The 11,144-nt window shown below is 46.7% G+C and overlaps 1 protein-coding gene across 1 annotated transcript; it reads right to left on the bottom strand.

The window, feature by feature from the left end:
• Window positions 1-1,854: 1,854 nt before the first annotated feature.
• LOC143040234 (uncharacterized) lies at window positions 1,855-7,391 on the bottom strand. Its single transcript, XM_076210949.1, has 2 exons — window positions 6,952-7,391; window positions 1,855-2,567 (listed from the first exon to the last, which is right to left on the bottom strand). The coding sequence occupies exons 1-2, from the start codon at window positions 7,211-7,213 to the stop codon at window positions 2,062-2,064; spliced, it is 768 nt and encodes a 255-aa protein (XP_076067064.1). The 5' UTR covers window positions 7,214-7,391; the 3' UTR covers window positions 1,855-2,061.
• Between the last annotated feature and the right edge of the window lie 3,753 nt (window positions 7,392-11,144).

Below are 11,144 nucleotides of genomic sequence, written 5' to 3'. Positions count from 1 at the left end.
TACTAGGTCTCGACTTGAAGTTCCGGGGAAGTGAAAGGTTGAGAGAAAATATGATGGAAGAACCATGGCCAGCAGAGCACATGGGCTCGGCTCTGGTAGGAGCACGAAAAGGGAACTAGAACATAGGTCAGGAGAGAGGGAGCAGAAAAGGAGGCGGTTCATGCCCTACTGCGAAGTGTGCCGTCGTATCGGCCATTCTAAAGAGAGATACTGGTTCAGAGGTGAAGCACACCTAACGGGGATGTACACAGCAGACACCCCTAGGTAGCAAGCGTAGCCACACCTAGGCATTCAATACCTAAAGTGCTGGGGTGGGGGACATGACAGAGCAAACTGCCCTTCGATAGGAGAGGCAGGCAAGAGAAACTGGACGTTAATACATGGTAGGAAAACCCAGAGATATAACGTTTCAAAAAATGGGGAGATCACAGAAAGTTCCAAAAGATATGGAGACGAGACCATTAAAAGAGGAAAAATTAATAGAGGAAATAGAGAAGAAGCCAGTAACAACAGAAGAAGGAAACCGAGGGAGTTCAGCCCTACTGGTACAAGTTGCACAAACAAACCAAGCGAAAGGGAAAGGCCTTATTATACTGAATGCACGAGTTGATGGTGAGGCACGGAAGATTATGTTAGATACAGGTGCGGAGGTGTCCTTAGTACAAGAGGTGGCAGTGGCCCCAACTAAACGGAACCACTATCGGCCCTAAAATAGGACGCCTAATTAGGTCAGGAGACGACGCAGAGATTTTGCAGGATGATCTTAACAATTTGGTGTCGTTCGGCCCAAGTATCGAGATTAGAACGGGGAGGGGGTTTGGTTATTCTCATTAGGTAGTAGAATCCAGAAAAGTGGCCAACATCTTCTCGGGAACTGGCTTCTACTCTATGGAAGTTTTGGAGGGTGGTATCCTCGAGCTGAGCTCTGGATAGGTTTTCAGAGGATATAATTTGGTTAGGAAGACCAAATGTACTGGGCAGTGGGTGGTCTACAGGACGATTTTGTGAGCGGTTGACCGCACACAGAGGGAAAATTTCAGAATATAAGTGGTCTTCTACCAGAGTAAGGCTTAGGTCATAGGGAGGATTTACTATTTCGGTCGGAGAGACTACTAGGGAGCCAGCAAGATCTTTACCAAGGATGAGATCAACGCCTGGAATAGGAAGGGTTTTGTGACAGATACCGATCTCCACTTCCTTTTGAAAGAATTTACTCTTGAGGAATACATTGATCAGTTCTGTGGATTGAACCGAAGACAGATCACTTATGGTTACTTTGGGTCCAGTGATTCTGGTCCCAATCTTGTGTAGAACAGATTTTATGATAATGGACTGAGCGGACCAGTGTCTCTAAGAATATTAATGGGGAGAAAAGGACTGTTTCGTGAGATGGCGATTTCACCTTGAGATTTGAAATCTTGGAAAAGATCTTTCTGAGATTGATAACCAGCCTTTACAACATGGAACATGGGTCTTGTGAGTTAGATATACTTTCTCTTGGGGGGGATTTATTTTGACGTTTATATGATTCTTTTTGTTAGTTAGTGAATGAGAAGGTTCTACAGCCTGGAGCTTAACATCGAGAAATATAGTGACCAGGTTTCTTACAGTAGCTACAGGTATCGGAGGAAGGAGGCGTATAAGAGGGCTTATCCCTAAACCGCTTATCATACTGAGGCACGAGGGAATCTGCTGACGACTTTACACATGGACGCTCGCGTTTTGATCCCAACCTGTGCACCACCGGAAATTGATCAGCCAACAGGGCAGCCTCATTCAAGTCTAGTACATCCTTGTCAGTGATATACATCATTACTTGGAATGAAATTCTTCGTTTTTTTTATTTTTTTTTTTATTTAACTTATTACGCATTAGCGTCATACAGTGGGGGAGGTTTTCATAATGAATGTAGTAAGGCAACTGGTATGCACATGCTTACACACGTACACATACACTTATATACACAAACAAATACATGGGTTGCAGGTAATATATATGACACTGGGTATTGTACATTCATTCAAAGGGGAATAAGACTGATGTCACGCAGGGCATCAGGTATTATGAGAACCCACCAAAGCGGGGGTAACGGACAAGTATTTCATCTAGTCTATTTTGTGATAGGAGATGACGACAGATTGCATCTAATGGTAGTCCCTGGGGTATTAGATGTTTTACAGTGGGGCACGCTAGGCAGTAGTGCTCGATGGTGTTGGCTAGTGGAGCGTGGCATAGGCGACATTCTGTGAATACAGGCTCGCCCTCCACCCCGGCGACCTGCCACGGTGGACGGTAGCCTAGTCGCAGTCGGGCTGATACAACATTGTGGCGACGAACCATAAGTCCCTTGCGGCGGTACTTGTATTTGTGGCGGCATACGGATTCGTAGTGGGTGATGGTGACACTGAAGGGTCTCTCGGTGTCCCGTCGACGTTGCTCAGGCAGAAGTGCAGCGGAGCGGACCCTGTTGAGGTAACATAGCAGGGAGAGAGGTCGTCCATCACCACGACGGGGGAGTCGGCAGGCTTCTTTTGCTAGGCGGTCTACTTTGGTGTTGTGGTGCAAACCTACATGAGATGGAATCCAAATAAATTCAATGCAGAGATTACGGATAGTTAGTAGGGATAGAAAGGAAAGGATTTGTTGTACAACAGAATGGTGAGTGGGATGAATAGCGGTGAGGGATTGCAGTGCAGGCTTAGAGTCACATATAATGACAGCATTCACTCCTCTTTGGCAAACGAGACTGATAGCATCTAAGATGGCGTATAGTTCACACAACGTGGAGCTGGAGTGATCTCTGAGTCGACGGCCGACCCAGCCCTCAGGAGGCGGCGGTAGGTCAGGTGAGTAGACTGCTCCTCCAGCTGCACCATCCGATTGTAGTGACCCGTCAGTGTAGAGGCGATGCGGAGCAGTGATGGAGGATGTTACCTGGGTAACATGTTCCAAGGCTAGCTGTAGTTGTAGAGGAGGTGGGTCACATTTTGCTGTAGGAGTGAAGCTAATCACAGGCGATGGTAGCGTCCACGGGGGAGGGCCTGTATGTCAGCTACTGGTACTTGTAAATCTAGGCTGCGAATGAAGGAGGAGATAGACTTTATAAGACGGCGACCGGGGGGCATGAGGCGGGGGACGGGCGGAGCGGGGCCGAGAGAATCTCTGACCAGTGCTGTGAAGTGCGGTGAGATGTGGGGAAAGTGTATACACTTAACTGTGAGGCAGGTGACATTAGAATAAATCCTCTCAACTAGGGATGGAAGCCGTAATTCCCGTTGCATGTTGACAATTCTGGTAGTCATTGGGCAACCGAGAATGATTCTCATGGCTTTATTCTGAAAAATCTCCAGTGGCTCTAAAGCATATCGAGGAAGTTGAATTAAGGCAGGGGAGAGGTAATCAACAACAGAGCGTATAAAAGTAATATAGACAGTTCTGGCCACGGGGATGGAGATACCGGAAGAGTTGTTGGTGAGCCACTGGAGAGGCCGGAGCCGACGTTGTAGACGATCTAGCAATTCACGAATTACGGTATGGGATTGACGCCGGGCAGAAAGAGTTTCCGAGATTCGTACTGGTGCACCAAGGTAGCAGTACTGGGAGCTTAGTGGGATGATGCAGTCTCCAATCATGAACTCTGGCAGCGTGGCAGGAGGGCGGTAGGAGAAAATTCTGCTCTTCTGTGGGGAAGCAACAAGGCCACAGTTAGCAGAAGCTTGGGAGAGAGAAGTAAGAAAGAGTTGTAGGTGTGTTGGGGAGGTAGAGTGAATACATAGGTCATCTGCATAACATGTAATTGTGACCTCAGGAATAGTGGGCAAAGACGTGAGGAGACGATGCATAAGTATATTAAAGAGAAATGGACTTAGTACCCCTCCTTGAGGAGTGCCGAGATGAAAATCCCGTGAGGAGCTGTAGGCACCGCTAAAGAAGACACGGGAGGTCCGGTTACTGAGGTAGCCCTTAATCCATCGTAGTAATTTGCCCTTAATTCCAAAGTCAATTAATTGATCTAAAATAACGTCTCGGTTTGCTATATCAAATGCACTTTTTAGATCTATAAATGCCACAACACTGTCACGGGAGAGGCGAGAATATAAGTCGACGAGGCAGTGATGGGTGCTGCGTTGGGGTAGAAAGCCGAAGAGACGTGGAGAAAGGCGATCTTGTAGTTGGTACATCAGTCGGGTGAGCAAGATTCTTTCCATTACTTTGCAGAAGCAGGATGTAAGGGAGATGGGCCTGAAATTTGCTGTACCGGGCTTGGGTATGGGGATTATTGTACTCGTGGTCCAGGCATGTGGGATATATCCATCTCGTAGACACATATTGTAGAGGCGAAGGAGGGGGTTACCGGGTACACGGTGCAGTAATCGTAGCACATTGTAGGTAATGCCATCATCCCCAGGGGACGTGGCTTTACCTCTCAAGAGAGCACGTCGTAGTTCATCTTCAGTTATTGGTATATTTTCTTCATCATCCTCTTGCAGCAGAGCATGTACTAAGCGGAGTCCACGAGCAAAAGCACCGGAGGAGAGGGCATCCTGGACGGGGGTAGGTAGGTTGGCAGGGTTGGACTGGTTTGACCACGTGACGATGAGCTGTTCGGCAAATACGGTGGGGGAATGATGACGGGCAGTAGCAGGAGTCTTCTTAATTACCCTGCGAATAAGGTGCCACATGGAGGCTACACTAGTTTGGTGATTAATTCTGTCCGTGAATCTCTTCCAGGAGTCAGTACTTACACATTCTAGGAGGGTTGTCAAATCGTCTCTGGATTGCTGGTAACGATGAAGTAGTTCAGGAGATGGGTTAGTTTGGAACATGAGTCCAACGCGCTCCGCTTCTTTCTGTGCGTCCTGAAGTCGGGTGTCTAGGTACCACGAGTGAGGAGGAGGGCGACGTTGGAGGTGGGGTCGTGATACGTAAAGCCTGTAAAAGTCGTGGGTGGCGGAGACAAGGCTATTATATAACTGGTCGGGGGAGGAACAGTCTAAGGTAGGTAGTATGCAGGTCATGTATGAAATGTACGTCGGGCAGTATTTGGGGGGTATGGTGAGGCGTAGGCGTGTGATAGGGGGTGTAGGTATCGTAGGAAGAGAATAGTGGAAGAGAAGAGCAATATGGTCTGAGAATAATGCAGGTACTGAGGAGCACTGGATGCGGGATGATACCAAGCCAGAGGTGAGGACGTGGTCCAGGGTGCCTCCCCGGGAGTGTGTGGCGCCACCTGTGTCCCAGCGGGTCAGATGATGTTGTCGGATGAAGGATAGTAGGTGAACACCAGGGCGGTTAGTGGTGCCAGGACGATCTCCCAATGCAGGATGTCGAGCATTGAAATCCCCTGCGTATATTATACCTTTGATCGTAGGTGGTGGAAGAGTGGTTGGACGAAGACGTGCGGGAGCAGAGTAGATATTGCAGAGCTGTAGGATTCCGCCCCCAATTTCTATCTCGAAGAGTTGGAATGTTATGTCAGGGTCTGTAGAGGAGCGCAGAAGACGGTGTATCAGTGTATTGTGTATGTATGTTAGAAGACCGTTTCGTATCGTATGAATATAGGGGATATATCCGGGAAGGGAGGGTGCCTGTGGTGCAGTGTTGGGCCGGTTTGGAAACGCCTCCTGTAGAAAAATGACACAAGGGTGATGTGTCTGTACATATGCCTTCAATTGTGTGTACTTTTTGTGGTTGGTGATACCATTGATGTTCCATGAAAGGAGGTCTAGGTGAATGTTAATTACGAACGTTGCGTTTGCTAGTAGGAGACCGGAGTGTGGAGGTGGATGGACGATTCGAGGAAGACTGGCTAGTACTGGGTTGTAACTTACAGAGTTTGTCGAGACGAGTTGCAATGGATTCCATTCTCTCGGCAAGCATGGAGATGGAGGAGACGAGGGTTTGTTGGGATTCCGCCAGTGTGGAGAGTCTGGTGGCAGTAGTAGTTTGGCCTGAGACAAGGCTGTCAATCCTGGTGTCAATGGAGGCGAAGCGGTCCTCGAGTGCTGCACATCGCGCCTGAAGGGCTGCAACGGCCTTACGGAGGGCAGCGTCTTGCTGAGGGGGGGGTGGGAGCAGAGAGAACAGTCCGGGCAGGGGGAGGAGGTGGTGGGGCTGAGGTGGGGCCATTGGTCTGGGTCTGGCGCCGAGTACAGCCGTGCCAGACGTTGACACCTGGCTGTAGACATCGGGGGCACTTCCATTGTGATGGGTTCGGCTGTGGTGGCGGTTCAGAGGTGGAAGTAGTCGCAGATGGGGGCGGGGGCGCACTTCGGACGGGACATTCTCTGGATTCATGGGCGGCGGCACACCAGGCACACTTAGGGGAGGCGGAGCAGTACCTGGATATGTGACCGATACCCCAACACCTGTAGCACCAGGGTCGGTCGTCACGGAGTCTTTGGACTTGACACGGGGGGAGGAGGGGGAGGAAGTCAAAGGTAATGGTGTCGGGGGGTGTTTCGGGGAGGCTCCACACAATAACAATGCGGTTGATGGGGGTACCGTTCTGCATGAAGCGCCTGGCTGAGTGTACTCCTGGGAGCTGTAGGGCAAGCTTGTGATCCACGTCAACGGGATAGCGAGTGAGCAGGTATTGGGGGTACTTACGAGGTCTTTCGGGGGAGTCTTGAGGGAGAAGAGGCAGTGACATAAATTCATTTGTAGTAACTCGGTCCAGGATGTCTGTGCGTTGTCTTGATATGTAGATGAATCGAGAGGTGAGTGCAGCCATCTTAACCTCGGCCGTATCCCGTTGCAGGTGGAAAGTCTTGGTGATAGTTGACAGCCAGCGGAGTTTAACTTCTGTGGATGGGTTCCCGCTAAAGGCCAACTTAATATACTTGTCTCGGGGAGCAAATGCTGGAAGGGCGGGTGAGGGTCGGGTGGGGGCAACGGGAGTAGCACTGTGATTAGGCAGGGTAGGGCGAATAGGAGCCTTATTACACTCACTTGAGGTTCCCTTGATCGTCTTGGCAGCAGGCGGTTGACATTCTCCTGCGGGGAAGGTAGAGGTGTCGTCGGCCCGCCGTTTGGTACTGGGGAGCGATGTAGACTGGTGGGTATCATGCTGGGTGGTTGTTGGAGGGTGATGGGGAGTGGAGGTAGGACGAGGCAGGTCGGGCCAGTGGTTAACACTAATGTCGTCATCAGTGTCGGAAATCATTAAGTCCTGCTCTAAGCTGGACGCCGCTTCCGACCCCGAGTATTCCATCGAGGAAGGGAGGGCCTTGATAAGAAGGTAGGCTGATTTACTAGCGCGCAGTAGTTTGTAGCACTGTAACACAACTTGAGACAGCCGGTACGAGTCGTTAACGACGAGCACTGGATTCAAGTAGTTGACGGCGATAGTTTCGCACCTTCAGGTGTAGGTCCGTTCTCGACGAGAGCCAAGCACGGAATGAAATTCTTCGTTTGAACTCCTCAATGACTATCAAGTTTACCAATTGATCATACGTGTTAACTTCAAGGGAGGAGAGCCGTTGCTTGAAGAGCTTTAGCTTTTCAGCAGCAAATTCTACATAATTTGAAGATGAAGTTTTTAACAAGTTTCTAAATTTTTGCCTATAGGATTCTGGGGTAACTTGATAGGTATTAAGGATACTGATTTTGACTCTGTTATAAGAGGTATAATCCTCAAGACTGTTAAAGACCTTGACGGTGGTTCCTACTAGTTTACTTTGAATAAGCCATATCCATTCTTCCTCGGGCCACTTGAGGTGTACTGCGAGTCTTTCAAACTGTCGAAAGAAGTACTCTGGTTCTGACTCGTCAAAAGGGGGGATAGAGGCTATGTTGTGGTGTAGTTGAACGGAAGTCTTTGTCTCTCTATTATATTGAGCTAATTCTATCTCGTGTCTCTGTTCACGTTCTTTCATCTCACGTTCATGTTCTCTCATCTCACGTTCATGTTCTTTAATCTCACGTTCATGTTCGCGTTGACGTTTACGTTCTTCTCGTTCATATTCATTTCTCTCTCTTTCTAACTTGAGTCTTTCTAGTCCTAAGGAAACTATTGATCTATTCGTGTAGTCAGGGGTAGGGCGGATAATACTAGGATCTGGTGGGGTGTTTAGTGTTTGGTCGTGTGTGGCTGTCTCTGCTGTTTCTACTTCTGTGTTTGATTCTACAGTACGTCCTGTGGTCCAACTAGTGCCGGAAAGTAATTGATAGGCGTCAACATCTAAGACTTCCATGTCAATGAGGGGATTTATAACAATGCTTTTAAGATCTGTTTTTGTTAAGAAAAGGAGGGACATTTATATAAGTTTGGGCCAAAGCTCGCCAGTCTCTCAGTTTGAAATCATCTGCTAGTTGATCCACAGAGGGATTCTCTGTGAAAGTATCGATTTTGAATACCCTTTTGAATAGTGGGTTAATTGATTGTTTAGGAAAATTATAAAAAATTCCACTCCAATGAATTACGTTAACCAACTCTTGAACTTAACAAGGAATTAACGGGACGTTATTCAATGTTCGGTTAGAAGTGGAATCAGTGAGTTTGAAGTACCCAGGTCAGAAAATAATTGTTCTGATGAATGTATGCTAGTTAGAATACCAGCGCTCAGGACTACCCAACCAAAATTACAGATAGCCTGTATAGAGAGAGTTCGCTTTGAACGAGGGTCGTCGTTTGCTCATTCGGGCGCTGAGACGCGGGGGTGAACAACGGGTCTGGATTCTAATTAGCACGACTTACAGTGCGAGTATAGAAAACTTTGGAAATTGCTTGGAGCAAACAAACTCTTATACAAATACTAGGAAAGTTTCTACGAGAGTCATAGGAATTGACTGAGGGCTTACAGTAAGTATAGAAGTTTAGGTGAAGCCGACAGTTAACTCGAGGATTGGTAGTTGAATACCAAGTGAATGGGTGAGTTATAGTGGCTCCAAGGATTACTGGTTCTCCTTTGGAACCATAAAGTAAAGAGGTGGCTTGATCGGACATATGAATATCGAGTAGTTTGGAGGGGAAGGGGTAGAAGGAGGGGTAGGGGGAGGGGTAGGTGGAGGGGTAACAGGTCTCACGCTTCACAGATCCCGTTTTCTTTCACCACAAAAGAAAATAGCGATGAATAGTTATGGTAAAAAATTTGGTAATTTGTCGGAATGATATGCACGATAATATTCATCTGTATCATGATGGTTACTACGAGAAGAAATTGATAGATTTTTGAGAAAAAATTCCAAGTTCGTTAATTTACGTATGATAAACTAATCCGTGGACAGGCCCCCATTTTTTTTACGGGCTTGCTTAAAATGTGCAAAAGTACTCCAGGACTCAGGCGTAGTGGCCAGGTCTATATGGGCTGTAAACTGATAGTTTACGAAGGCACGAAGCAGCTGTAACAAAAATTATGTTCGCAATGGCTCTCGGAGTAAATGTACACACGTAAAGGCAAGTCGAGAAGTCTAATACCATAAAAACATTTAATATTCACCATCACCGATACAGTTAAATATAGGTACATAGATACAATGAAACAAAGCATAAAAATAACAGATAATGCACAGTAAATACATAACAGAAGACAAATAGAACAAGAAGGGGGGATTCCACTTCTACTAGGTACAAGAGTGGGGGTACTTATTAGCTGTAGACGGAATGAGGCTTGTTCTGGGAGAGAAGGCCGGTGGTCGGACGGCTGGTGAAACAGGCTGTAACTGAGCGTATAGACCTTTGAAGCCACGGTTCTTGGAGATCAGAGGGATTCTCGGGGAGCGAGTCTCGGAGAACGAGTCTGGGTTCCGAGGGGGGTGATCGCCATTAAGTAATGGGTCGAGGATTTTCCCTCTAGCATAATTCATTGAAGCAAATGGCAAGCTTGTTTTGACAAAGCTTCTTGCCATACTTTTCTCTCTTTCGTATTGTATCTTTCCCTTCTATAGGGAGTAGTCCAAGTATTTCACCATTTGCCATATTGTGGTGATACTATGCACAGTTTGTTTTCAGGTAAAACGCGTTTTCACAACTGGGAGTTTCTCATTCACAGTAACGATCTTTATTTTTACATCACGATATTTGTATACTCCGAGTGTGGGGTAAGTATGGTAAGGCGGTTTGTGATTGGTTGACGGCGCCGAATACCGCAAAGCATTGTATACACTCCTACTGGCTGGTGGGCGGAGGGCGTCGTCATTCGTGATCTCGCTTCCACAATGGGATGATCTCTACACAGTGGGTAGTACTTTTAGGTACTCATGTTGAACATTTATATTAGAAGATTATTCCTTGATATAAAAAGCTTCCAGGATAAGTAGTCTTCTTGGGTCTAGATAGATGGTTAGAATTTATGTGCTCTGCACCAGGTTCCTTCCTTGCGCTATATTAGTGGATGTCACTCCGGTCACTTTTAGGGGCTTATGATGTTAGATGGTATGACAGACAAAGTGATAGTTTCATGGTAGTCGTGTCAACATAGATAGAGGCTGGGCATTCCCCAAGTTTTCATGTGTACCCATATACGACGTGGGATTTTTTAAGTTTATCATCAATCTGCATGGTGTTACTCCTTAGGAGTAACACCTGGCTTAAGGTTTTCCCTATTTTGGTAGTAAATTATCGACTTAATCGTGGTGTTGGCTTCAATGAGCTTAGTATTTACTCTTACAATTCGTTGTATGATTCTTTCATCTTCATATACAAAAAAGAATAAATACTCGTAGTGTATATTGATGATGCTAACCGCTGGTTTACTATCTTGGTACCATTTATCAATAATCACCTTGATCACTTTCTCCATACTTTTATTGTTAAATCCGTTATTAATAAAAGTATGTGAAACTTTTTCAGTTACCGCAGTGACTGAGGGATCTTTTTAGACTTTCACTGAACCCATTGATGCGATGTCCCCAAATCGCTGGCATTGGTAAATACTGAGATGTCGAAAGACTCCTCCTCCTGTCTCAAAAGTTGAAAATGAGATCCGAGACTTCTTTGAATCATATAATGGTTTTGAAGACCATTGTGTGAACTTCCTAGGTAGGCAATCAGTCATAAGTCCATGATGAATAGCTCCATACTGACAATCTCTCCGGTTTCGCCCCACAAAATATTGTCATCTTATTGTCGTAGTGGTTGGTAGGGTAACAGTAATAACTGCACCAGCTTCTCCACCTCGTTTAATTAAACAGAAAAGCTTATC

This window comes from Oratosquilla oratoria, chromosome 28, assembly GCF_046742065.1.
Source record: "Oratosquilla oratoria isolate Oo_2021 chromosome 28, ASM4674206v1, whole genome shotgun sequence".
NCBI classification, from domain to species: domain Eukaryota; kingdom Metazoa; phylum Arthropoda; class Malacostraca; order Stomatopoda; family Squillidae; genus Oratosquilla; species Oratosquilla oratoria.
Note: the sequence above shows the minus strand (reverse complement) of the source record. Positions and strands in the feature narration are given on the sequence as shown.

Bases quoted from the DNA above. Each gene is read 5' to 3' on its own strand.
- LOC143040234 (XM_076210949.1), bottom strand. From the start codon at position 7,213: ATGGAATACTCGGGGTCGGAAGCGGCGTCCAGCTTAGAGCAGGACTTA. The intron at 2,568-6,951 runs GTGAGTGTAATA...CATCTCATGTAG, and splicing joins GACGATCAAGGGAACCTCAA to GTTTGCACCACAACACCAAA.